Below are 27,875 nucleotides of genomic sequence, written 5' to 3'. Positions count from 1 at the left end.
TTTATGGACTCATAGAGGCACTTTTGGGTTCAGCAACTCAGTTTTGTTCCAGGCTTTGCAGTTTTGGGGTGTTTTCTGCTGGGATGAAGAAGTGGGAAGGGTGAAATGTGGCACAGGGGTGGCTCACAGATGTGGGGCCTGCTAGCCCCAGCTCTGGGAGAAGCAGCTGCCTCATCATCTCACAGGTGCTCTAATGAACCCCAAGAAGTGCTGCCAAAAGCAGGGGACTGGTGGGAGATGCAGGAGGGGTGGCAGAGGGAGGTCCAGCCCCACCGCCCTGGAGCTCAGCCCAGCAGGGCCTTGTTCCCAACCACTGCTCCTGGCCCTTCCTAAAGCGTGAACAGACACAAATCAAGGGCAGACACCAAGTTTCTTAAGTAATAATACTTTAATAAAATTAAGTTCTTAATGTAATTTAGCACATTTAATACATTAACCCTTTCCCTTCTTTGTTTTCTACAAGTTGTGCAACATCATTATTTTAATTTTATTTTATTTTAATTTTTTTTTTTTCCTTCTCCCATTATACTATATGCCTCAAAACTCAGACAACAAGCCTAACTCTACTTCTATGTTCGGTTATATCTCTCTCTCTCAGGCCTTTATTTTTGCCAGAGAGATGAAAATACCTGGATGGAACATGTGATCGGTTTCCAATAGTAACAATCCCGACTACAGGTTTCCTATGATGTTAAAAGAAAAGAGGAAAAAAAACCAAAAAAAAAAAAAAAAAAAAAAAACCAAAAAAAAAAAAAACCAAACCAAAACAAAAAAAAAAGCAAACACAAAATAAAAATACTAGGGAATGGACTTTGAATGGAAGGGGCACGGAGCTGGCAGTGCCAGGGGGCTCCGTGCCCAGCTGGCTCAGCATGAGGTGGGAGAAGCGTGGGGCAGGAGCTGTGCCAGCCCCAGAGCCCAGGGAGAGCGGGCACACACCCACTTGTGCATCATCAGCCTGGGGAGAGGAAGCCAACGTGGTGCTGTGCAAGCAAAGCCATGAAGGGCTGGGCAGGGCGTGGGGGAGATCAGCTCTGCAGGGACCCCGTGGCCTGGGGCTCATTTGAGTGGGGAATCCCACAGGAGCTGCTCTGCCACAGTCCCAGGGCAGCAGCTGCAGCCTGGGGGTCTTTGATACCAGGGCAGAGCCAGGGGAAGCCCTCTGCAGCAGCACAGGGATGCTCTGGGCATCCCTGGGGATTTCCTTGGCTTGCCTGGGGCTGGGATCAGAGCTGGCTCTGCCAGAGCTGCCAGCCCTCGTGCCCATTGCCTTTCATGTTTGCTTAAACACTGCTTTCTAACTCAGGAGCAAATCCCATACTGCAAAACAGGATCCAGCCCCTGGTCTTTTGTTTTCACCTTTTTTTTTTATGATTATCTTGAACAAGATTCATAAAGAAAAAGGAAAAAAGGAATGCTGATGGTTTCACAGATAAGCAAGAACAGCTTGTGACCACATCTTGAGCCCCAGCTCCTGGGAGCCTGGAGCAGATCTCAGTGGCCACACCACACTGCTACCTCTCACTGCTCCTTTTCTCTGCAAGTTGTTCCAAAAGCATCATCATAAGCCCAGAAAGCACATCCTGCTGTCAGCAACCCGGTGCCACCATTGGAGGGGGACTTCATTTTCACACAGAGTAGTGGAACTACTCCAGATTTTACATTAGTGTCACTTTACTGGGGGTGACTTTCAATTTGCTCCATTAGCAGCCCTGAAGCGATGCTGGAGCAGATCCAGCAGGGATGCTGCAGCCTGCCAGGGCTGCAGAGACTCCAGATTCCAGCAGAGTAACCCACTGGAACAGGGGAGTCACAGGGGGAGGGAGGCAGGAGCTGCCCAACCTCTGGCACGGGCAAACCAAAATCTGCCCAGCTGAATTTTCCACTGGGTCAACTGACAGCAGAACATGACTTCAAGTTTCTACAGGATGTGAAAAACCCACACTAAAACACAGAGATTGCTCCCTAACATCCTAGAAAGGGTTTTGGAAGAACCAGCCTGTGCTGGCTCTGCTGCCACCAAGGGCACCTGGCTGGGGCTCGCACGGGTGGGATGGAGCCACTGTGGCACACAAGTGACAATAAAGTGCATCCACTCTCCAGCCCAGGGCACCACTGCACAATGTCCATCACTGACGCTTCTTCAAGTATCAAATTAAAAAAAAAACCAACAAAAAATGAGGTAAAACCAAACTGAAAGAGCAAACAGGCTGCCTCGCCACCCGGGCAGGGAAGGACCAGGCGCTTGATTCACCGAGCGTGAACCCCCCAGAAGTGCAGGAGCCATCCTGCCCTGCCTCCCAAAACACCCCAGCACCAAGGAGGGTCCCAGGGGAGGGATATCTCAGATTCACAGTGCTATTTATACTCAGAAACCGAATGAGAACTGTCTTCATTCCTGTCCTGACCTATTGCATGGCTTTGCTGAGTGATGAATGCTGGTAAAGGCCCCCCCAGCCCCCCGAGGCAGGCAGGGGGCAAGGGGAGGCCACCGTGCTTCTCAAGGCATCTGTGTGGATGCTCCCAAGCTGCAGGAGATCCGTGGGTTTGCTACAGCTGAGCCACAGCTCAGAGGAGAGGAGGCAAAGGCTAAACCCAGAGGGAAGCAACTTCCAAGGGGGTTTTCTTTGCTCATGACAACGTTGCCTCGTGGATGTTTCCTTTCTGAGTTCTCTCCTTCAAGCAGAGATTTTGGTGCAGTGAAAAGCATCACCAGTGCTCCAGAGAGAAGTGCTGGCCTCTCTGTGGAGTGAATGGAGCAGCTGGCAGGGGTATGGGCCACGTCCTGCCCCAGTGCTGGTGCCAGGGGTTCAGCATCTGAACCCATCTGCCATCGCGTCACCCCCTGCCTGCTGCCAGCTGCAGGAGCCCTTGCTCCTGCCCTCAGCACTGCAGGGACTCAGATCCATCCACAGCCAACGTGCTGTGCTGGCTAAGAACAGCCTTCAGCCTCCTCTGTGCTCCTGCAGCCAAAACCAGGCAGGTGCCACGAGTGCCACTGTGCCCTGAGCAGGACAGTGCCAGGGCAGCTGCCAGGAAGCAAAGCTGTGGGATCAGGGCTGTGGTGGCCCCTCAGGGCTGTGAGAAGGCCAGCAGGAGCTTTTCCACACATCTCACAGCAGCTCCGATGCTCAAAGCTGATGTTTGGAGGCAAAGAAACACCCAACAAACCAAATCTCCTGGAAGATGCCACGTGTGAAGCAATGAGCTCATCTCGAGGTGCACAGCACCGGGGTGAGAGAGAACCAAGAAAAAGAAAGAAAACAAAGAGGGAACAAACCAACCCTAATGCCCTGGCACCGCCCAGTGCAAGGGCAGAGCCTCCTCCTGGCACCTCGCTGCCTTCGAGCTCTGTCTGTCACCTTACAGAGGGGAGATCACCCAATCTTCCTTTCCTTCTCCTTCCCACCTGGGATGGCCCCACCTGCCCAGCCCAGGAGCTTCCCACACCTTTGGTGCTTGGAGAAGTTCAAAAACCAAGAACAGCCCAAGGAAAGTAACAGCAACTTTGAACATTTTTCTGCAATTTCCTGCTCCAAGCCCAAGGCTGGAAGTCAGAATAAGGCAAAAATTAATGGCCTAAAACTTCCTTATTTTGTTCCATGACTAGCCAAATCTGTCTATTTTTTATTAAAAAAGCAACATAAACCCCCAAACGTATCTTTTTAAAAAAATACATATTATTAGATCCCTCTTTTTGTCTTTTTTTTCCCCTCTATAAAAATAACTTCAGGACTTTGATTGACAGAAGGTACCAGTTGGTGGTTGTTATTTTGTTAGGCTTTCGGTCATTTATTTGTTTGCTTCAGAAAAATAGTACCAAAAAAAGATGGAATTCCTGGGGAAGTTAACAATTATCGTGTTCACAAGTTTATTTTACATTCTGCTCTGTCTGGGATCACTTGGATCTACTATAGATTAAACAATATGGATAGCATCTACTATTTGAACTAGTTAATTTTTTTTTTTAATCTTTACTCTAGGATTATATGAAATAAATTTGAGTGTTTATTATTATTAACATTTTTTTTAATACCCATCAAAGCAAACCTTTTTTTTTTTTCTTCTCATTTTTGGTTAAAAACAAACAAACAGAAAAAAAAAATCTTATTTTAAAATGCTTCTTTGAAAGGCAACAGAGCAGAAACATCACCCCATCATCCTGCTGCAGGGCAGGGGCTGGATTTGGGGTGTGAGTGGGACAGAATTCCCCCCTTCTCCAGCCCACAGGGAGGTGGTGGCTGCTCAGCACATCCCTAAAGCAGACAAGATCCTGTGAGACACTTCAGGATGTGCTGGGGCCACGCTGAGGTGCTCTCCTGGACTCATGGAAGCTCAGAACCCAGCCAGGGTGCCCCTGCCATGGGTGTCCAGCTGTGCCCACACTGCCTTGGGGAGCAGATGGGACCTGTTCCCACCTAGGATGGGCTGGAGCTGGCCAGGAGCTCTGTGTGAGCCCAGCCCTGGCTGGTCAGAGCACCAGGACGAGTGCAGGGCTCTGGTGTGGCACAAGCTCCAAGGGAATGACCGCGGATCTTCTCAGATCCTGCCCGGCCTGAACGCCGGCACCGAACCCTCCTGTCCCTGCAGCCCACCCAGCACAGGAAGAGACAGAGCCAAAGCCTAAAGGGGGGCACCAGAGAGCACCCAGAGCCCCCAGGAGCGCGTCCAGGGGGTGTCTGTGCCAGCAGTGTCCATCAGTCCTGGCTGCAAGGCTGTGGAAAGGACCACGAATCCTGGCATTACCCTGGGCTCTCTGCAACCAGAGCGAGAGAGCCCAGAGTTCCAAAACTCCTCTGGCTCCCCGGGATGGGACCAGGCTGGCAGTGCTGGCAACAAGGAGGAGGAGGAGGAGGAGGAGGAGGGTGGGAGCTGGCAGTGCCAGCTTTGCCCTGCGAGCAGCACAGGGGGCAGGATCCCTTCCCTGGCTCTCCACAAGCCCCAGGGAAGCAGAGCAGGAGCCAAGGCTGCTCCCAGGCCTGGCAGGTGGACGGGGTGGGGTGGGAGCCTGGCATGGATGCTCAGGGTGCCCAGCAAGGGCTGTGCCACAGCCTCCTCTGTGCCACAGCAGGGCCAGTGTGGGGTGATGCCACCCAAGGACTGCCCCAGAGCCAGCCCTGAGGTCCACCCACACCTCAGCCCTTTCCAAGGGGGTTCCCAGATGGAGCAGCCACAGGATGGGGGCACAGGCTTGGGTTTATAGTGGTTTTTTTTCTCTTCTACTTCTCTGTTTTTAATCACCTTTTTTTTTTAATCTTTTTTTTTTTGCTTAAATACATCCAACTGTGTTAATTTCTTATTTGTGGAAAGGGCTATCTGCACCATAACTATCACCTTTACATACACACACGCACACACGAAAAATGAAACATATATTAAAAACACTTTTTAAGCAATACTCTGGATACAAATGTATTTTTTAACCTACATATATTCTAAACCTTCTAAACTTTTAAGGATCACTTTATCATAAAATAAAATATCCTTTTTTCTTATAATAAATTACCTAATAAAAAGTATTTTTATTAGCCCAGTTCCTTGCTACATTTACATGTAATAAATGCATTTATTAAAATAGAATATTAAATTATAAAGAAATGTTCTAATTTTAAAATCTTAATCTTTTTTTCCCTCCTCTCTCTCTCTTTAAAAAACACCAGGAAATGCATCAAAATAAACCCTTCAAACACCAAACAAAACAGGTTGGAGTATTTTGATTTCAGAGGTTAACAATATTAACAGTCTGAGCCTTTGTATGTATGAAGATTATTATTTTTTTTAAGAAAGAAAGAAAAGAGAAAAAAATAATAGATATCCCTCCAGCTGAAAAATACTTTTGCAAATGGGAGCTAGGACAAGATATTTTTATAGTATCTCCTCATTAACTATAAATCCAATTTTGGTTCTTTTTTTCTTTCTTTTGTTATGCATTATAATACACACTATTCTCTATATAATTTATGTCGATGAGGATGACATCACAGCATGATATTACTTTATCCCTCCATTTCCCTTTGTTATGTTGTGTCACCTGCTCCCCTGCACCGTCCCTTGTCCAGCAGGTGCTGTCCCCGCCATGGCAGCTCTCAAACACCGCCCCAAAACAGAGTTTGGGGACATGGCAGGACCCTGACACAGGAGTGGGGAGCTCCCACAGCCCTGTCACAGCTCACTTCCACCCAGGAGGAAAAGTCACAGGATGAGTCCCAAACCCAGCACAGCCCCAAGCCCCCACTCTTTATTTGCAGCCAGTGCTGAACTCGGCGGCAGTTTGGCAAAGCATGAATGGAAATCCCAGTGCTGAACTGGGTGGGCACCTCACTACAGCCCCTCTGCCCTCCCTTGGGGCTGAGCCTGCCTGGACCTGGACACGTCCTGAACAAAGCTGGACACGTCCTGAACAAAGCTGGACACGTCCTGAACAAAGCTGGGCATGTCCTGAACAAAGCTGGACACGTTCTGAACAAACCTGGACACGTTCTGAACAAAGTTGGACATGTTCTGAACAAAGCTGGACACGTCCTGAACAAAGCTGGACACATTCTGAACAAAGCTGGACACGTCCTGAACAAAGCTGGACACATCCTGCCCACACCTGGAAATGTCCTGAACAAACCTGGACATGTTCTGCTCACACCTGGACACGTCCTGAACAAAGCTGGACACTTCCTGCCTGGACCTGGACATCTGTCCACACCTGGACATGTCCTGTACAAACCTGGACATGTCCTGTACAAACCTGGACACCTCCTGCCCACACCTGGACACGTCCTGCCCACACCTGGACATGTCCTGTACAAACCTGGACACCTCCTGCCCACACCTGGCCACGTCCTGCCAGCAGCTCAGCGCCTTCCAGCGCAGCTCTGCCCTCTCTGCTCCCAGCCCTGGGTTTTGGGCACCTGCCCTCGGTGCCACTGCTTGTGCCCTCGTGTCACTGCCTCTCAAAGATCACCACCACCACCACCACCACACTCACAGCACAGCATGGCACGAGTCACCTTGGTCCCCACCCCAGCTCCAAATGCAAACCCCAGGGATCTCCCCATCATCACTCCCAGGAGCCCACCCTGCTTTGCTGGGATGTGATTTTGCAGGATGGTCTCAGGGACCAGGCTTCCCACAAGGGTCTTGCTGCTCCTACTCCAGAGGGAGGAAGACCCAGTTTGGTGTATGGGGGTCCCAGTTCCACCTGCCTCCCTCCAGCCCCCATGGCTTCAATACCCCAAGGGGGGTATCCCAAAAGCCTGGGAGGGACCGTGGGGCAGCTGAAGCCAGCGAGGTTCAGGCCAGTTGGTTCACACTGCAAGAAGGGGTCACCAAGGGCATCCTCGTGGTAGGAGGGAAGGGGAGAAGTGCAAGGACCTGGCTCGGTGGGTGCTGCAGAAAAGGGATGGGTGCAGGAGGAGGGGGCTGTATTTAGTTATCATTATTGCTGGTGAATTAGACCAACAAGCCATTTTTAGTCACCTATCAAGGAAGATACAAGTCAGAGCAAATAGTTAAGGTCATGGGCATTTTTCTTGTTTTTTGTTTTTATTATTTTTTTTTTAAAGATTTTTATATATATACATATATTTAAAAAGAGGAAAAAAAAAAATTACGCAAATTTTTTTGTTGTTTAAGCCCCGCAACCGGGCTCCCCATGGATGCCAACAGGCAGGGCCCGGGCTGCCCCTCTCTGGGTGCCCCAGGGGGGCCAGGGAGAGGCCCGAGCCCCCCGAGTTCCCTGCAGCCCCCACTCGAGGCAGAGGTAGCTCTCGGTGCATTTACAGCGCCTGTTTTTTCTTTCTTCCAAAGTTGCTACATCAAAATATGGAGTCGGTGGGGGGTACAGCGGGAAGCAGGGGGACAGGGAAAAAAAATCAAAATAAAACAGGGGCCGAAATACTTCTATTTATTTTTAAACTAGAACTGCTACATCAAGCTTTTTTTTTTTTAATATATATGTATATGTATATATATATGTGTATATATATATATATATATAAAGGTTATTGGAACTGAAGATTTTATTAAAGGCCAACTTGGAGACTTGAGTAGGAACCTCATCTGCAGAGAGGGGCAGCCCCCCCAGGACAGCCCCACTCTGGTTCCCAACAGCAAGCATTGGACGTTTGTTTGGGTCATGATTCTTCTTTTTTTTTTTTCCCTTCTTTTTTCTTTTTTTTTTTTTAATTTTTTTAAAGAAAGGGGTTTTGTCTTTTTCTCTAACATTTTTTTTCAGCATGCAGGAGGCTTTTACATCGTTTTCGCTTGTTAAGGTGAGGGAGGAGGTGCAAGGAGCAGAGGTGAGCCCCCTGTACCTTCCCCATTCCCCACCCCCTACAGTCAGTGCTAGAACAGGTTCCCCCCACCCCAGGTCCCCAACTCAGGGGTCTCCTTCCCCCCTCCCCACTCCCACCCCACCTCTTCACAACCTGGCATCAAATAAAGACATTGATCAAGAACTTGCTCACATTACCACGAACAGACTCCACTCAGCCAAGAACGACTACTCACTCACTAACACAGCGGCCGAGCCCCCAGCTCAGCCCCTCCAGCACCAACACCAACGTTTCTGAACGCCCCTCTGAGGGGTGGCTGGTCCCCCTGCCCACCCCCCTGCCCACCCCCCGCCCCCCAGCTCGTGCTTCCACCACTCTCTCTACGCCAGCGGGAGAATTCTGCGCCATGAACGGATAAAATACAGCCCTGGGGTGGGGAGGGCAGGACGGGATGGAGGAGGTGGCACTGGGGAGGGGAGAGGTTCCCCGAGAACGGCAATGCCCCCCTCTCCCTGCCCTTCCCTTCCCTTCCCTTAAGTGGGACCGAACTGAGGCCAGATTTTGAATGAGAACGGGGCAGTTTTAAGAAGGATGTGGCCACTGCTGGCCAGGGCTCCTTTGCTGAGGATGGGCTGTGCCCCAGGAAAATTCGGGATGTGGGGGCTCTGGGGGTTCATCCAGAGCACCCCAGCCCCCCATCACCCCACAGGCCCCACAGCAGAGGGTGCAAAACGCGGCGCCTTCCCCCAGGAAGGGCTCGCATCCCAACCCGCTCCTGGTGTGAAAGGCTGGGCTGCAGGGCTGGGACAACTGCCTGGCCAGGGATTTCCTAAAGCTTTGGGGAGGAGGGGAGTACCAATCCTGCCTGACAGTGTCCCATTACCACAGCATTTTAACTTTTGTCTTTACTGTTTCCAAAACATCAGCATCTACTACAGCCTGGGAACATTGCCCACCCCTCCAATCTGCCCCTACGGAATACGTTACTGTCGATGCAAAAAACCAGTGGAGGCATCCCATCATCCCACCATCATTTCCAACCCTCTAACTGGTATCTGAAGATCAAAAGTGGATTTTTATCAGCACAGAGCACCAGCAGCACCTGCCCCAGCACAGCGAGCTCAGCCCTTCAGTGACTGTGCCCCTGAGCCCGCTGTGCCAGGGCACAGGCAGCAAACCAAGCAGAAGGGAGGATGTTCCCAGGAACATTACCACGATGAAAAGAAAGTCTCCTGTAACTGAAGGGAATAAAAAAAAAATCTCAGGTGATTTTTTTTTGCTTGTTTGTTTGGGTTTGGGTTTTTTTGTTTTTTTTTTTTTTTTTGATGTTAGAACTGTCTGTGCCAAGTTGTGAAACTTGTTGGTTCAGTTCTAAATCAGAGTCCAGGATCTGTGAGCAGAAGTTGAGGGGTAGGAAATGGGGAAGTGGTGGTAGTGGGAGAAAAATTATATATATGGGTTTATATACACACATATATATATATATAGGTGCTTGATTAATTAAGTGCCTATATATATATATACACACATATATTTATAGCTGGGTGTACTGGTACTCAGTAGGTCAATCCAACACATTTTTAACATCACAGCATTTTGGCATCCACAGACCAGCTGAACAAACCTGATGGAGTGAAGGTGCTGGCCTGCACCTTGCATGCGTTGGCACGGGAGCCAGATCTGAAGCCCATCCTCTCCCACTTCCCAATGGTTTTAAAGTATCTCATTTAACAAAACCAGGAGTCTTGAAATGATTAAAGGATGTTCAACAAGGCAATTTTTTTTCTGTTTTGTTTCGTTCTGAAAAAAATATAATATATAAAAGTGGCCAACCTCAGGAAGATCCAGGAAAAGGACAGCTGAAGAGGTTTTGGTCCATAAAGAAATACTTTTTCTTCTTTTTTGTTTTTTTTTTTTTTTTTTTTTTCCCCTACTTGGTTTGGGTAACAAAAGTTTTGGTCCAGTTTAAAAACGACGACAACAAAATTATCTCTATAAACTCAGGGTTTTTTTTTTTGCTCTCTGTTGGGATGCATGTTGGTTTCATATGGGCTCATTTGCCTGTATTGCATGATCGTCTCTCTTAGGTTTTGGTGCAATAGGTATGTTTTTTTTAAGAAAAGAAAAGCACAATGTTCTCTGTGTGTGTGTGTGTGTGTGTGGTGTGTGTAGCTGCAGCTGGCATCACTTGGAGGAAAGAATGAAGAGTGACCTACGGAAACGTGGAAGTCGATGCACTCCCCCCATGGACGGGAACTCGGGAGTGCTTTAGAAATACCCTGTTAGTGACTCCTGATTGGACTGATGAACAAATCCCTGCTTGGATAAGGAAAAAAGAACAAAGTTCCAGACTCCACGGTGGCTCAGAATAACAAAATAAATGCTCGTCGCCTGGTGTGATCCCAGTAGGTTCTTCCAAACCTTCTTCAGTTTCACTGGCGTCGTTTTTATTTCTTCACCTTCTTTTTTTGATTTTCTTTTTTTTGTGTTTTTTGTTTGGGTTTTTTTTAGAAAAAAAGGAAAACAATAAAAGTTCTTTAGCTGTGATTTTTTTTTTTTTTTGTTTAAATCTTTGAGGTAATACAGTTGTGCCCTCGTTCTAACAGGTTCCCAGAGGTTGATGGTTTCTTTCTTGTTCTTCCAAATCCCTGTCATCCGTTTTCCTTTCTTTCTGTTGTTTCTTTCTGAGCTCCCAGTTGGGCCGACAACCCTGCGGGGAGGAGAGTGGGGGCTTCAAGCCAAGACAAAGGTTGAAGGTGGCTGGAGAAAGGCTGGCAGGGCCCTCCCTGCATCCCTGCTCCCTCCCCGGTCGATCCAGGTGGCCTGGCTTGGTCATCGCCAAGAAGTCCCAATCTCACCACCAAAAAAAACTGAACTGAACTGCTTTGCTTGCGAGATCCGAGTGTGCGTTCTGAGTACTTGGTTTACAAAAGACATTGCAGGCTGGAGCATTGTTCGCCCTTCAAAATTTCTGGCTTTGCTATTCATTTTAATTTTATTATTCACTTATTATTTTTTTAAAAAATAACATACATTGCTTGTAAAATAATTTCTTTTCTTTTCTTCTTTTTTTTCTTCTTCTTCTTCTTCTTTAAATTAATTTATTCTTTCATTCTTTTTTTTTTTTTGTTCTTCAGATGTCATCATTATTATTATTATTATTATTATCATTATTATTATTATTATCACCATCATTTTTCTCTCACGGACACCCACCCGCCCCCCTTTCCCCACTCTCTCCCTTCCTACCCCCACCTCCCCAACAACACCCTGCTCTGTCTCTTTAGGAAAATATTCTAATGGCCTGAGTGGCTGCCGCGTGGCAGACGGGGCACTCGGGATCAGTCCTCTCGCAGATCCTCACGGCACACTCCATGCAGAAGAGGTTGTGGCCGCAGGGCACCAGCGCGGCCGTCACCTCGCTCTCGAAGCACACCATGCACTCGCGGCTGCTGCCCACCGACGTCCGGGCAGCGGCGGGCGTGCCCAGCTTGGAGAAGCCCTGCAGCGGCTCCCCCTGCGACCGCCGCGGCAGCCCCGACAGGCCGGGCTCGGGGATGGAGGAGGAGGGCGAGCGGTGCGAGTTGGGATGGATGGCGCCGGTGCTGCTGGAGCGCTGCTGCTTCGAGAAGAGCACCGAGACGGGGTTGGTGTTCTCCTGCCCGGCCCACATCGGGGCCCCCGACTCCGGTACCCCGTAGTACAAATCCTGCTTGTTCACACCGTAGTTGGGGAAGAGGTAACCGTAATTGAAGTCGTTTTGGTCGTTCAGCCGCGGGGTCTCATAGACGGGGTCAACGGAGCAGTCGCCGATGCAGCCCAGGCTGTTCTGGCGGAAGGTGGAGAGGGGCTTGCAGCCCGGCGCCGGCGTGTGCACCCGCCAAGCCTCCGAGTAGCGGTTTTCCATGCCGGAGTCGGGGCTGCTGGACAGGAAGTCGTTCTCGTTGTTGTACTCCAGAATCTTGCCCGTCCTCACCGCGATGTGCGTCTCGATCTCCTCGCGGGCTCGCTCCACGTTGCCCGGCGCGCCAGTGATCTCGAAGACGGGGTCCCGGTCCCGGCTGGGCGTGATGATGTAGGTGTTGGTCTGCTGCTGGATCCTCTTGATGGTGGCTCCCTTGGGGCCCACCACCAGCCCCACCACGCGGTAGGGCACGCGCACGCGGATGGTGACCTGCCCCGGCAGGGTGGGCGCGCTGCCGAAGGTGGTGCCCGCCTTGTTGCGCGAGGCCCTGATCATGGAGAAGTGCTCGGCCGCCGAGATGATCTCCCGCCGGGCCATGGCCACGTCCTCCCGCCGCCCTGTCACCATGAAGACTGGCTCCTCCCCCCGCACCGGGGTCTTGATGTAGGTGTTGGTCTTGGCCCGCAGGGCTTTGATCTTGCAGCCTTGGGAAGAGAGAGAAAGAAGAAGGCGCAGCAGTTAATGAGGCTGCCCCACTGCTCGCCCTGCTCTGCAGGACACCGGGCCACCATCTCCTGCGCCACCTGGCAGCCGCTGTGCAGGACATGGAACAAGGGAAAGGCCCCATTCCCTAACCCTGATGGGAAACACCACAGGGAGGTTCAACCCTCACCATTCCCAGAGACTCCCTCCCTCAGCATTGCCATGCTACCCCAGCCCCCAAAACGGGGGTCACCATTTTGTGTGCTGCAGCCCACCACACCATCCCCCCCAACTGCGTTCCCTCAGCAGTCATCCCCAAGATCTCCCTTCCACCCACCCCAACACCACGGGGCAACGGGGAATCCACCCCAGGTGTCAGAGGTCTCTGTGACAAGGCCTGTCCCCAGAGCCCCAGAGTGGCTCCCCAGAGACAATGGTCATCCCTGGGCTCTGGGGACAGATGGGGCAGCCTGGAGGCCACAGGAGAACAGAGGGATGCTGGTCCCACAGCCTGGATTGCCAATGTGCAGCCCCTTGGCCACCCTGTGCCACCTCCCAAGGGGAGTCACCTGCCATGACTCCAGAGGATTTTGGTACTACTGAGGAGGTTTTGGGGTGAATACCATGAATTTCAGGGGGGCAAGTTTGGAGGGGAGTTGCAGAGATGCAGCAGTTTGGGCCTCCCCACTGCAGATAGGGCAGGACTGCAAATGCCAGCAGAGCTAGATGGCCAGGGGTAGCAGGAGGCCAGGATTTGCTTTGGGGCTGAAACAGCAAGAAATGGGGCAGGGCTGTGCAAAGACTCCTGCTCCAGGTGCTCAGACCCTCTCCTGAGATCACTGGCCAAGTGGTGCTTTTGTGTACCAGTATCCACATCCCAGAGCACACTGAGCCCATTCCCCAAATCCCAGAACTGACCAAGCCCATTCCCCCAGCTCCTCACGGCTCAGAAAACAGCCTTCTGCTTTCCCAAAAAGGACAAAAGACTTTCCAGTGTGTTTTGGCTTCCAAATGATCTTTTGGAGGGTCTTGATCCAGCTGATTGGCTTCAGATTCCCAGATGACACCAGGATGACATCAAGCAACTAAGAGTTTTTACAGATGTGGCACAATTCTCTAAACTACTCCTGGAGCCCTCCTTGCTGCCGTCCTGCCCCTCAAAAAGCCTCACTTGGTGCCCCAAGGCATTTCTGGCACCAAGCTCCAGTGCAGGCTGGGGGTTCCTCTGCAGGAGGTGTGCTCTGAGCTCAGATCTCAAAGGAAAGTTAAAACCTGTGATTCTCCAGTGCAGATGAAGTGAGGTGAGCACTTTGCTGAGGTTTCCCAAGGATTTGGGTGTCTGACAGAACCAGAGGATGAGGACACAGCACTGGGACTTCTGTGAGATCCCCCAGCACCTCCCACCCCACCTTCCCGCCCCAGAAAAGATCATTTTCCTCTGACTACCCTACACCAGCAGCTTTTCCTCCTCACACTCCACTGACACCACACTTCAACACACAAAGACCTGCAAACGATGCCCCTGCAACCACCGAACGCAGATTCCTCAGCTCCTGGGCTGGGATTTTATTATTTATACAGATCCTGATAAATAACAGCACCTCTCAGGCTGGCAGCTGAGGGCTGCCACTCATGCACAGCCCCTCTGGTGAGACACAGCCTGGTGACATCGGGGTGCCCCCCAGAATGCCAGCACCCCGTATCGTTGGCAAGAAATGAACCCACACCTGTGGCACTGGAACAGCCTGGTGCCACGAGAGCTGGCACAAACAGCTCCCTGGGCTCCCAGGTGCCAGGGCAGCCGCTGCATCCAGCAGTGCCTGGCAGGGAGGGCGCTCAGCCTGGCCAGCTGCGCTCACAGTGCTGGCACCATGTGGGCACTGGGCAGGGCACCACAGGGGCACCGGGAATGGCACCACAGGGGCACCGGGCATGGCACCACATGGGCACCGGGAATGGCACCACAGGGGCACCGGGCATGGCACCACATGGGCACCGGGAATGGCACCACGTGGGTACCGGGCATGGCATGAGCATGGCACCACATGGGCACCAGGCATGGCACAGCATGGGCACAGCACCACAGGGGCACTGGGCACAGCACAGCGTGAGCATGGCACCACATGGGCACCAGGCATGGCACAGCAGGGGCACAGCACTGCAGGGGCACTGGGCACAGCACAGCGTGAGCATGGCACCACATGGGCACCAGGCATGGCACAGCAGGGGCACAGCATTGCAGGGGCACTGGGCACAGCACGGCGTGAGCATGGCACCACATGGGCACCAGGCATGGCACAGCAGGGGCACAGCACTGCAGGGGCATGGGGCACGGCACTGTGTGGGCACCAGGCATGGCATGGCATAAGCACGACACCACATGGGCACCAAGCATGGCACGGCACAGGCACAGCACTGCAGGGGCATGGGGCACGGCACTGCATGGGCACAGGGCATGGCACAGGCACAGCACCACAGGGGCACCAAGAATGGCACCACACAGGCACCGGGCACAGCATGGCACAGGCATGGCACTGCATGGACACCAGGCATGGCACAGCACAGCATGGGCATGGCACCACACAGGCACCAGGCACAGCATGGCACAGGCATGGCACTGCATGGACACCAGGCATGGCACAGCACAGCATGGGCATGGCTCCACACAGGCACTGGGCACAGCATGGCACAGGCATGGCACTGCATGGACACCAGGCATGGCACAGCACAGCATGGGCATGGCTCCACACAAGCACTGGGCACAGCCCTGGCCAACCACAGCCCCACACAGCCCCTGGCACAGCCATGAGCCCACTGCCCCTCGCAGGGTCTTGGCAGCAGCACGCGACACACGCTGGTAAATCAGAACTTCACTGTCAACTCCTGCTGTGATTTTTAACCCCTCAGAGCCACCTCAGCTCCCAGAGCCTCGTTTCCCATTTCAGGAGCAGGAATCGCTGCCTTGTGCTCCCGCAAAATCTCCTCTCAGCGCTCCACATCACAGCGCTGTCGCACTCAAACCATCCCTGAAACAGGAATTCCGTGTTCCTGGGGAATGGAAATGCCACAAAGAAGGATCTGGGAAAATCCCCAAATTCAAACCAAATCCATCCTCTGCCAAGTCCATTGTAGCCCGTGGGTTACTCCCCGGAATTTGCACCGTGAGGTGATGCATTTGTGATGCTTTGTTGAGTAAAGTTTCCAAACAGCCTGTGTGGACCAGTGGTCACCCTGTGGTGTGCTACCAGCTCCAGGAAACTCAAAGGACAGGACCTCATGGAGCCAGGCACAACTCAACTATAGCATAAATAATAATAAATAATAAAGATTCATCCCAAGGAGAGCTGGATAAATCCCTGAGAGGTCACCCATGCCCTCTGGCAGCCCTGGCAGGGTGGGCTGTCCCTGACCCACTGCTGGCAGACATTTCCCTGCCCCTCTCCTGTGCTGCTCCCTCCCTCTCCAAAGAGGGAGATTCCATCTTAGGAAGATTAACCGAGATGCCACCATTTCCCCAGGGATATCACCAGAGCATCACATGGAAAAGACAGGGGGTGTTCACAGCAAGCATCAAGCTGAAAATGCCTCCCTGTGCATCACCCCGGGCTGCAGGAGCTCCGTGGAATTCCGCAGTGACCCGAGCTCTGCCTCTAGAGCCAGGCTCGCTCTCCTGTGCAGAAAAGACCTCGGGCAGGCGTGTGGCACAGCTGGGATTGGGGCTGGCATTGGGGCTGAGAGTGGGGCTGAGAGTGGGGCTGAGAGTGGGCTCCGTGCTGTTCTCAGCTGTGGGACAATGCTGGTGTGTGGGGGACAGGGATCTGAGCCCGGCAGGACAGGAAACAATCACGGAGCCGACAGGGAGGGTCAGGCAGGCAGAGCTGTGACAAAGGACCAGGGCTCCATGCTGGGGACAGATGGAAGGGAGCAGTGGCAAGGAATCCACATGAATGAGGGCAAATGTAAGCACGTTACGCGAGCTGGAGGAGTGGGAGGGAGTTGGGGATGGAGCAAAGGTGGTGGAAATTGAGGGAGAGGCACACCCTGATGCCTCCAAGGGGAGGAGGAGAATGAGGTGTGTGGGAGCAAAGCCAGGACGCCCCAAAAGGGCAAAAGGAAGGTGGGCAAGGAGAGAGCACGGCGAGAGGGAGGGGAAGGAGGATGTGGAACGGACAAAAGGACGCGTGGTGCAGTCGGTGGTGTGAGAAGGGGGGGAGGAGGGAGGGTCTCTGTGCAGGCCTGCAGACGGGAAAGCCAGCTTTGTGGAGACAGACAGATGGGGATCCTGTGCTTAAAAACAGGAGAAAATCACCTCCTAGGAAATGAGACCAACTCCAGCAAGTCCAGAGGGCTCAGCAGCCCTGACCTCCAGCAGCTCTGAACTGGCACAGACAATGGCCAAACCATCAGCAGCCCAAATGCAGAGAACTCCTCAACTTCCAGGGGTGCTGCACTGCTTTTTCACATCAGCTAAAACCAGGCTGGGCTTAAACGTGATTTACTCACTGAGTGCCAAGGCTACAGGCCCATCTCAGCCCCATCCCTGATTGCTTTGCACACTAAAAAGGGGCTGAGCCTCCTTTGAGGTCCCCCTGCTCTGATGGAGCACAGCTGGATCAGGATGTGGCCCGTGACATCCCAGCCAGATGGGCAGCACACCCCGATGTGCTTATTCCAAACAAAATTTGTCGTGCATGGGGTGGTTTTTGACACTTTCCCTTCGTGCATAACTGAAATTTGAAAACACCGTGCAACAAAGCATTTTACTCAGGGGATTATTCAAAGGGGAGGGAGGTGGAAGGGAGGGGATTGCCTTGCAGGAGGTGTCAAAATGAAGCTAAGGGAAGAAAGGGACCCATGGAACATAACTTGGTCTATGTTCTCCTCGTTGTGGCAGCACACAGACATCAGCATGTCGATCCCTGGCAGACCTCTGCCACTTGGATTTTTATATTAAACAGAAAATTAAGCCCTTTCTCATTGTGTTTCCACAGCCCACCTTCTATTATCCTGGGTTTTGTCAATAATGCAGATCCCAAAGCATTCCATGAAGGAGGCTATAAGCTCAGTTCCTCCCCTCACCCTTTTTTCTCTTTAATTTCACTGATTGCCAATTGACTCAAAGTAAACGTGTTTGCAAATTACCTGAGTACATCACAAACATTCCCACACAGGACCAAACCCTGGAGGAGTGGAGAGCCTCTGGTGCCCAGACCAGTCAGCTAACTGGAATTAATCCGCAGAGCAGCCATCTCTGGCTGAAAACACAGAAATAAATTGAGTCTAGACATTGCCAAGATGGGTGGTGGGGGTCAGGGGGAGATCTGGATGCACAGCCACCTTCTCTCTCTCCTTCCCCTGCATCAGGGCAACGAATCCATCAAAATTAACAGAAAAGGCTCCAGGAGCTTGGTCCACCTCTCCAGCAAAGACAGCTGCTCACAAGGGACACCAGGGTGCTGGATGCATCTGATCTAGCTGTCGTTTCCTTGGCATGAACCCATCCCAAATGTTCTCACTCTGAGCAGCCCCAAATCAGTGGTGTTTTCACAGGACCTCAGCAGGGTTTACCCCAAGGCCCCAAGGTGCTGCCCCATCCTTGGGCAGAGGATGATCAGTGCATGGAAGGGAAGTGCCCAGCACAGCACCACGGTGACAATGCCACCAGGGCAGTGCAGTGGCACAAGCAGCTGTGCCTGCCTGTGGAGCAGACCCCTCAAATAATTTCGCTTTGGTGTAAATTCAGAGTTACACCTGCTGGTGACCTTCTCCTCGGTGCTGGGACAAGGCCAGGTCCTGCACAGGTATATTCTGCTACTGGAGGCTCCCACCTGGCACCAACTGGCACCTCCAGCCCAGGAGCACGACCCTGACCCTGGGAGCACCAGAGGAGCTGTACCAGCCACAGCAAACAGCTCCAGAGCCAACCCCAAGCTGGATCTTTTTGTTCGATTGACTGCGTTGTGGTTTTATTTTGGAAAACACACCCCACAAATCACTCCGGGTCCTGATATTTCTTGGTTTCACCAGATACAAAGTAATCTCTACAGACAAAAGCTTTTTTAAGCCCTCTTCTCATTTCTGGCAAGGTGCCGTTACACTGCACAGATACAAATTACACCTGCAAATGCCCCATGCAGGCCCTTCTGGCACTGCTAGTGGGGTGCAAGTGGGTCTAAGGGCAAATTAGAACTTGGTCTTTTTTTCTATTGTAGTCATAAAATTGAAGAGGATCATAAAATAAACAACCCCCAGCTACCTCGGGTAAGGTGGGGCATTCTTTTCCCCGTTAACATGAAAGCCTTGTTAAAAGACAAGCACACAAAGAACTTCACAAATAAACCCTCCTGACGGCCTGTGGGGTAAGGTTTTGCTGCATTGAAAAAACCTGATGAAAGCGGTGTCAAAAAACACGAACGCACACAAAAGGACCACAACCAACCAACTAAATCTCTTTGCACGGACGGTTTATTGTCCTGATGATGCAAGTTGTGTTTACAAGAAGGGGAAAAAAAACACCACCCAACGCACCACGCCAGGAAAACCAGCGACTGCTTCATTCCAGCGCGGCGATTTTACGCTTTTTCACATTGTGATGAAAGTTGTTTATGAAACAAACAAACAAAAAAAAAAAACCCACAAAGAAAAAGGAAAAAAAAAAAAAACAACAAACCCACCAAACAGCATCAAGCCTAGAGGCACGGACAATCCTTGTGCGACGGAGGAAAGTTGGGAAGCGAAGCCCCCGGTGCGGAGTGGGTGTGCCCGTGGCACGGCTCGGTCCCGCACGGCTCCAGCCGAGCCAGGGCCGGGCAGAGCGGGGGAAGCGGGGCATGGCGAGCGCAGGGGGACGCGGGGAGGGAGGGAGGGGGCTGCCAGACAAAGGCGGGGGCCCCCACCCAACGCCAGCACTGCTTTCTTTCCCACTGCCCTAGATTCCGGGCGGCTGCGCTGCGGTTCACTCGGTCAGCGCCGCACCGGCCGCCCGAGCGCTGCGCGGGGAGCGCGCGTGGCTCCCTCGGAGAAAATTCCCTTTGTCTCTCTCTCTCTCTCTCTCTCTTTCTCTCTCTCTCTCCCAGAGCCGTTCTCTCCTCCCACCTCCGGTTCAAACGGCGCAAAGTCGATGCCGCTCCGCACTTTTTCCCCCGGTGTAAATTCGGAGTAATTCTCGTTAACACTTTGTAACAAGCCGATACCCACTGCAATGTCTTTCTCCCTTTCCGGGCCCATCCCGAGCTGCTGGAGCCCAGCAGATCGGGTGGGTTTCGAGCCAAGATTTCCGTGAAACAAGGAGACAAGAAGAGCTGCCCCCCTCGCTGCTCCTCGGATGCTGTACATACATCCACCTCCACAGGGTGGGTGGGGGAGCTGCCATCATCAGACTTCCTCAATGGAAAAGGCTTCCTCGGACTATTTTTAAATGCTGAAAGCATTGGAGCATGTTTGGAGCTACACAAAGAACCCAATCACCTGGGTTTAGTGGAGCCTCTTGTTATTTGACTTCACCTTGCCAAGAAAGAGCGATTCATGTTAAGATCCTCTCTCGCATAATCTCATTCCTGGTGACAACAGGCTGGTTGGAGCAGGCTGGGAGATGCTGCATCAAAGGGTGTCTGTGAGTACAGGTGACAATGGATGCTATTACTGTGATGAGACCAAGAACCCTTAGAAGGAACCAAAAAATCCTCAGAGAGTCCAAAAATCCTTACAGGGAAAGTCGTATCTGGGAGTGGGCGCAGCACGAAGCCAAAGCAACCCCACAGCTTCTGCCGACACCTGCACACAGCAGGCACACAAAGAACCAGCACCGTGTCTCCCCAACCACAACATCTGGCCTTAAACGTGCCCTTCAGCCTGTCCCCAGGCTCCAGCGACAGCAGCCCAGCTTGGCTGCGGGAGCAGGCAGAAAAGTTGGATACAAATCTTGATCTGGCTAATCCACACCCACCTCGGGCCGCTTCTAGGGAAGAACTGCAGCGCCTGACGATTTCTGCCCCTTCCTCATTTCACAGGCTGCACAACCAAAACACGGTGCCCTTCAGACACTCTGCATTCCTCCCAGCACCCACAACCCCATGTCAACCCACATCCCTTGATGTCCCACCTGTCTCCTAAAAACCCTGCTGCAAACCCCTCCAGTGCTTTGTCTTTACAATTTCACCGGCGTGGCTGTGAGAGCCAGCACATCCAGGGACAGGCTGTTGAAGGCAGGACACCCACAACGAGAGGTGGCAGGAGGAATACAAGAGCCACCAAGCACCCTGATGGGCCTGGCAGGCCCCAGGGAGCACTGGCCGTGCCGTGGCACACACCAGGAGGTTTGGTCACCCAAACTCAGCACAGCTGGAGCTCACACACATGCCAGGGGAAGGAGGGATGACCTGCAGGAGCCCTGACTCAGGCAGACTCACCCCACAGAAGGACAGGAGTGGAGGTCACGGCTCCTCCTCCAGCCAGGGAAGGGGTGTCACCACCAACTATGCCCAGTCAAAGGGATTCCTGTGACTTCATCCCCTCATTCTTCCTTTCCCAGCTTGCAAAGCAGCCCTTGGCACATCCCACCAGCCACCCAGCTCTTTACCACGGACCCTGGGGCACAGTGGAGGAGCCAGCCTGGGCAGCTCCCACCAATGCCCCTTTCCACAGCCACCACCACCTCACCCCAGCCAGCTGGTGGCTCAGATTCAGAGCACAAAGCAGCCCCAGCACAAACTGGAGCAGGGCTTCCAGCAGGCCATTGGCTCCTCCAGGGCACGTTCACAGCTCCTGGGGAAAGCAGGAGCTGCCAAGCTCAGGTTGAGTTCCTGCAACATCCTTGCTTGGAGTGAAGCCACCCCCTCTGCCACGATTACACCTCTCCACAAACCACCCCAACAGGCATTCCAATAAAAACACATCGGGCTTGAGCATTATTTACACTTAAGTGCCTTTGCAGTGCTTTGGCAAAGTGAGAGGTGGCCTGATAGCAGGTGGAATTCCTGTGGCCAGGGCCCCTGTGCCCAGATGCAGGCCTCTCATGCCTCACCTGCCTGTGAGGAACACTTTAATAGATGGTTGGTATTATTATAAAATAATCTGAAGGGATAGTGTGTTTCTTCAGAAAATAATAAGGTGAAGAAAAAGCTAAACCCTGTTACCAAGTAAAGCTGTGAAATAATTTTTTATTTCATTATTACTTTTTTTCCCCTCCCCCTTTTTCAAGATGTTTGTCACCCTGTTCAAAGGTACCCATAAAAACAATTGTTTTCCTAGAAAACCATCTGCAGCAGGCGCAGTACTACTGAGGGATGACAATCTGGCATTCTGGGATTCTGGTCAAGCATCCATGGGAGTCCAGGAATCAATTCCCCTGGGAGCCCCACACCCAGCTCCAGACCCTCTTAATCCAGCCTTCTACACAAAAACAAGGCACAGGAGACAGTGGAGACATTCCTGCAGGCCTTTAGAAACAAGTGTGGGCCATGATCTGTGCTGGAGTGAAGAGCCAGAGCTCCAGGGACGGTGCTGAAGGAATGCCCAGCACAGCATCCATCCCACCCACCTCCATGGTGGGGCACAGGCTGCACCATCTGCCCCACCAGCCACAGGAGCACAGCCACAGCTGCATCCCCACAGCTCCAGCACACTGACATTTCAGCTTCCCAGATGTGGGAAAGCCCTCACTCACTCACACACACACACACACACAAAAAAAAATGGTGGAAAAAATCCAGGTCTCCACGTTCCTCTCCATGGCTCTGGACACAAGAGGCACGTGCTGCGTTCTGAGCACACACCCCCTTCTCAGGAGTCTGGGGCAGCGCCGAGATCCTGCAACAAAACAGCCCTGGCACATTTCCCCTTGGTTCCGCCTGCCGAATCCTCTTTCCCAACTTTATTAAACAAAGGGGGCCTGATTCTCCATGGCCTCACACACACACAGCAGCGCAGAGCTGGTGCTGAGCCCCACCGTGCCTGCAATGTGAAGGGAGGATCAGGATCAGGATCAGGATCGGGGCCAGTGGGATCTCCCGGGCCAGACCTTCACCCCTTCCTGCCCAGTGAGGGGCCCCCATCCCGGTGTGAGCAGCACAGCAAGAGCTGCTCCCTCGGCTGCAGACGCCCCGAGTTTTGGGGAGCTCAGCACCCCCGGATCGCTGCCCGCTCTCCATCCCGGAGAGCCGGGGCCGCTCCGTGGACCCGGACCCTGGCTGCAGGGCTGGGAGCAAGCAGAGCCTCCGCAGGCCCCATTGTTCCAACCGCACGCCCTAGCGTCAGAGATGTCCAGCAAGGAGCCATTTGTGTCCCTCTCCCGTGGCTTCCCCTTGCCCACCTCAGCCCTTCTCGGGGCACTGGGGGTCAGCACCCCCCGGCTCCCACCACAAAACCCCTGCTCAGGGCCCTTCCATCCCAACCCACAGGGGAGCATCTGCCCACGGAGCCGCGCAGGCTCTGCCCATCGCACTTCCAGAGCGTCAAGTTACTTGTTCAGAGAAAGAAAGAAAAAGAAAGAAAGAAAAAAAAAAAAAAAGCCCAACACTTAGCCTCACTATTATTATTTTTTTTTTCTCTGTAGCGACACAAAACTTCTCTCGGCAGCGCCGTGCCCCGACTCCCGCAGTGCCCACGGGAGGCGCGGGGCCCCGCACCGCACACCCGGGAGTGGTGGGGGTGGGCGAGGGGTGACTTAAGAGTGGGTGTGGTATGGGGATATATATATATATATAAATATATATATATATATACACACACAGAGATATATATATGTAATTTTTTTTAAAGCCCTCCTCCATTCCACCTCGCTCCGAACGGAGCCGTGAGAACAAAAGCATCACTGTGGCGGCGCGCGGGCAGCGGCTGCGGGGGGCCCACGCGGGACGGCGGCTCCCGCTCCGGGGTCCCCTCGCTCCGAGGTGTCCCCCCCGTTCCGTTCCCGGGGGCCGGCGGGAGGAGCTCGGCTCCCACCCGCTCACCGGCCGCTCGGACCGAGCCCGGCGGCACCACCACACCCCCTCCGCCCGGCCAACAAAGGGGGGCTCGGAGGCGCGGGGCCGGGCTCAGCCTGCACCCCCCGCCCTTCCCCCGCCTTATTCCCAGGTTTTTGTGGGTTTTTGGTGTTTTTTTTTTTTCCTTAAGGAGAGCGCGGTCGAGATGGGCTCTTTGGCAGAACCGGGGAGCGGCGCGCGGGGCTCCGGTGCCGGACAAGCCCCCGCTGCATTCCCGCAGAGCCCCCATCCCAGCCTTCCCCAGAACCGCCGTGCCGGGAGCGCGGCCGCCCGCCCACGGCCCGGGAGCCCCGGGCTTTGTCCCCGGCGGGGCCGAGCGGCCCCGGCCCCGAACAATGGGGCGGGAGGGAGCGGCGGGGGCGGCGGCGGGGCCCCCCGGCCGCGGGGGGAGTGTCCCGGCACCGGCGAGCGGCGACACCGGGGCACATCGGGGGGTACCGGGGGCCCGGCGCTCACCTTGCCGTCCCACGATCTCGGCCACGTGCTCGGAGCTGGGCACCGGGACGCACTCGGTGGTGTTGGAGCTGCTCTTGAGCCGCAGCTCGGCCTCCTTGTAGAGCGCGCACAACTTGGGCTCCGCCGCCCCGGCGCTGGGCGCCGCCGAGCCCTTCGGGGCCGCCGGGGGCGGCGGCGGCGGCGGCGGCGGCGGCTGCTGCGGCGGCGGCGGCGGCGGCGGGGGCTGCTGCGGCGGCGGCGGCGGCGGGTTATTGTTGTTGTTGTTGCTGTCCTCCACCAGCACCACGGCCGAGGAGGAGGAGGAGGAGGAAGGCTCGCCTAGCCCCAGCAGGCAGAGCTGGTCCAGGGCGAGCTGCAGCGCCCGGTCATCCTCAAGCAGCGCTCTGTCTTTGCCGCTCCCACCGAAACAGCCTAAATCGCCGAAACCCCCGTTCCTTTCCATTATCCCTGGGACTACCAGGCTAGGCATGGCTAACAAAGGCTTGGGAGGGGGCTGGGGGCTGGGGGGGGGGGGGGGGGGGCGAGAGGAGGGGAGGGGGGGGACACAAAGAGCTCGGGAGGGAGAAGGGAAAAAAAAAGGCAGAGAGAGAGAACGAGAGAGAGAAAAGGACCCTCCGCCCCCCGCCCCCCGCCTGGCCAAGCCCCTTTCCCGTGTAACCCGAGCCCCGCGCCCGCCGCCTCCACCGCGGTCCCCCCGCCGACGCCCCCGCCCCCGGCCGCCGCCGCCGGGGGGTGCGGGGGGTGCGGGGGGCGCGGAGCGGAGCGCGGCCCCGCGGGGGGAAACTCTTTTGTTTGAAGGCGGCTGGGCGCTGCGGGAGCGGCCCGGCCCGCGGGCTGATGGGGGATGTAGTCCGGTGGCGGCACACCCCCGCCCGCGGCGGCGGCCACCGGGGCGGCGGGGACCGGCGGCGTGGGGAGGGAGACCCGCTGTGACACTGCGAGGGGGATGCGGGGACCCGCGGGGACACGAGTGGATGTGGGATACGGGATATGGGGATGTGGGGGACCCGCTGTGGCACTGCGAGGGGGATGCGGGGACCCGCGGGGACACGAGTGGATGTGGGATGTGGGATGTGGGATATGGGGGACCCGCTGTGACACTGCGAGGGGGATGCGGGGACCCGCCGGGACACGAGTGGATGTGGGATATGGGGGATGTGGGATATGGGGGACCCGCTGTGACACTGCGAGGGGGATGCGGGGACCCGCGGGGACACGAGTGGATGTGGGATGTGGGATGTGGGATATGGGGGACCCGCTGTGACACTGCGAGGGGGATGCGGGGACCCACTGGGACACGAGTGGATGTGGGATATGGGATATGGGGATGTGGGATATGGGGGACCCGCTGTGACACTGCGAGGGGGATGCGGGGACCCACGGGGACACGAGTGGATGTGGGATGTGTGGGACCGGCCGGGACACGGTGAGGGGGCTCCAGGGGACCCGCGGCGACACGACTGGAGAGGCACCCACGGTGACAGGGGTGGAGGGTGGTGTGGGGACCGCTGGGACACGGAGGGGAGGCTGCTGTGGGGAGACATCGTGCAGAGGGTGGAGGGGCTGCAGGGGGACCAGGCGGTGCCACCAGGGGAAGGGGATGCAGGAGGATCCACCGTGTCACCGGTGGAGGGGCTGCAGGGGGACATGGGGATAGGCTGGGGGGTCCCTGCTGTGACACGGGTTAGGGAGGTGAGAGGGGACCAGCCGAGCACTGAACGGATGGAGGGGACTGCAAGGGAATCCACTGTGACCCGGCTGGAGGATGATGCACATCCAGGTGTGCCCAGGTGTCCTGAGCCATGGCCAGATGTACACACACAGGAGCACAACCCCAAAACGCAGATGTGCCCCCCAAAATGCAGATGTGCACCCCCAAAACGCAGATGTGCCCCCCAAACCCAGATGTGCCCCCCAAAACGCAGATATGCCCACCAAAACACAGATGTGCCATGCCATGGGTAGAAGGGTCTGTGGTGGGACCACTGTGCGATGGCTGGAGTGGGCTGCAGGGGGATTCCCTGTGTCACACATGGAGGGGGCTCCTTGGGGACCCACCATGCGCTGGGGGGGCGTGGGGGCTGCATGGAGACCCACCCTGGGTTCCATGAGTGACTCTCTGTGCACACCCTGGCAGAGAGGGGTCCCAGGAACGAGGGGTCTGCGAGGGCACCCACTGGGTGCACCCAGCAGTGGAGGGGGTCTGTGTGGGCACCCACCATGTGGCCCACACTGTGGAGGGGTCATGGGAGAAGCAGGGTTCGTGTGGGGACCTGTTGCTGCCCACTCCTGAGAGGTGCTGCAGGGGTGTCCAGAGCTGGGATCCATCCAGAGACCCACAGGGATCCCTGGGAGGAGCGGTGGCTCGGCAGGGACACCTTGGGAACAGGCCAGAAGGGCCAGCAGGGTGAATGGTGGCACAACGGGGCAGGACCCCCCTGCCATGGACAAGGAGCTCCCCGCTTCATCCTTGTCAAGGAGGACGTGGCCTTCCAAAAGGGTTCCCCACAAAACATGAGGACTTCAGTCTTGTAGTGGGAACACCCCTGACACAGCCACAAGCATTTGAGGGACGATACTGCCTGTCCACCAGGCCTGGGAATTATGGAAACAAGAAGGGGGAGCCCCCCCAGCCCCCCAAGGCCTTGCAGTGGCTCCAGGCAGAGCCCGGCTTGGTGAGGCTGCTGGGGCTCAGCTCCACACCCTTAGCTCTGTGCCCCAGCAAAGCCCCCTCCTGCAGACTGGGAATGCTGGGGGGGAGCCGTGGGACAGCCCTGCTCCCGGGCTGGCCTTTCTCATTGAAATGAGGAGGATTCAGCGCCGAGGGAAGGAGGGAAGCATTGACAATCGCTCCCCAGCTCCCAGCCAGCCGGGCTGGGCGGCGAGCGTGTGAGCGCGCCGTTCTCCCCTCGCCCCTTTCTTCTCTCTGAATCAAACCAGATGTCTCCCATGAAATGAGATTGCCGGAGCTCACACTGGAGAGGGACAATGCGGAGGGATGCGAGGCTCCCGCCGAGCCACATCGCGCTGCAGCTGTGGCAGTGAATGGCTGGGGGGTGGTGGCACCGCTGCCTTGTCACCGGGGCTGGACCTTTCCATCCCCCCGCTGTATCCTGTGCCATTTGCGCTCTCTCTCTCCGGCTCTGGGATCCTTACGGGAAGGTTTTTTTTTCTCTTTTTCCCCCCACCTCCCCTTTCTGGGTCTACCAGCAGAAGATCTCAGCTGCGGCTAAACTCGGCAGATGGGGCAGCCAGCACAAGGAGATGGCTCATCCACTGACTCAGCCGGTAAGGTGCTGCTGGAGCTCTCCCCGTGAGTTTGCCCAGGCACTTTGGGAAGGGGAAATTTTTGCTTTCAGTTTAGTTTCTGGCTTCCAGGTTGGCTGATGTGCAGCACAAACTCGGGGAGATGCTGGGAGGGGCAGGTCCTCTCTGCGCAGGACCCGGCGTGGAGCTGCTGTGGGTTAGAGCTTGTGGTGGCTGCGCACAAAAAAAGAGGGGAAAAAAGTAAAGCTAAGGGCAGGAGAACCCACCCACTGCTGTGTTTCATGCAGCTCATTTTGGTCATGCTGTAGAACAGCGTCCTGAATTGGGCTTTATTTCTTTTTTTCACTGTTGTGTGGTGGTGGGAGTCCTGAGAGTGGCAGTTTGGGATGTTTTCCTTTGTGGCAGTTTGGGATATTCCTTCTTCTAAGAGTTCTGTCTGTGTTGGGATGTGATGGATGGTGGCTCCATAGGGCACACACACACATCCCAGGGCAAGTTTAAACACAGGCACCTGGC

The 27,875-nt window shown here is 54.7% G+C and overlaps 1 protein-coding gene across 3 annotated transcripts; it reads right to left on the bottom strand.

The window, feature by feature from the left end:
- Positions 1 to 369: 369 nt before the first annotated feature.
- MEX3A (mex-3 RNA binding family member A) lies at positions 370 to 24,895 on the bottom strand. 3 transcript variants are annotated; one of them, XM_071456747.1, is made up of 3 exons: positions 24,093 to 24,895; positions 6,698 to 12,656; positions 370 to 6,658 (listed from the first exon to the last, which is right to left on the bottom strand). In XM_071456747.1, exons 1-2 carry the CDS (start codon positions 24,559 to 24,561, stop codon positions 11,551 to 11,553), a joined length of 1,575 nt encoding a protein of 524 aa, XP_071312848.1. In that variant the 5' UTR covers positions 24,562 to 24,895; the 3' UTR covers positions 370 to 6,658; positions 6,698 to 11,550. The 3 variants fall into 3 exon arrangements, with proteins under 3 accessions (XP_071312848.1, XP_071312850.1, XP_071312849.1); XM_071456749.1 differs by having other exon boundaries at positions 370 to 6,616; positions 6,719 to 12,656; XM_071456748.1 differs by having other exon boundaries at positions 6,740 to 12,656.
- Positions 24,896 to 27,875: the final 2,980 nt, after the last annotated feature.

This window comes from Agelaius tricolor, unplaced genomic scaffold, assembly GCF_023055355.1.
Source record: "Agelaius tricolor isolate 1412-34295 unplaced genomic scaffold, bAgeTri1.0.p SCAF_66, whole genome shotgun sequence".
NCBI classification, from domain to species: domain Eukaryota; kingdom Metazoa; phylum Chordata; class Aves; order Passeriformes; family Icteridae; genus Agelaius; species Agelaius tricolor.
The sequence above is the reverse complement of the archived record's forward strand: the minus strand, read 5'-3'. Positions and strand labels throughout refer to the sequence as shown.

Excerpts from the sequence above, each read along its gene's own strand:
- MEX3A (XM_071456747.1), bottom strand. The coding sequence starts at position 24,561 with ATGCCTAGCCTGGTAGTCCCAGGGATAATGGAAAGGAACGGGGGTTTC. Across the intron at positions 12,657-24,092 it reads CGAGATCGTGGGACGGCAAG|GCTGCAAGATCAAAGCCCTG; the intron begins GTGAGCGCCGGG and ends TCTCTTCCCAAG.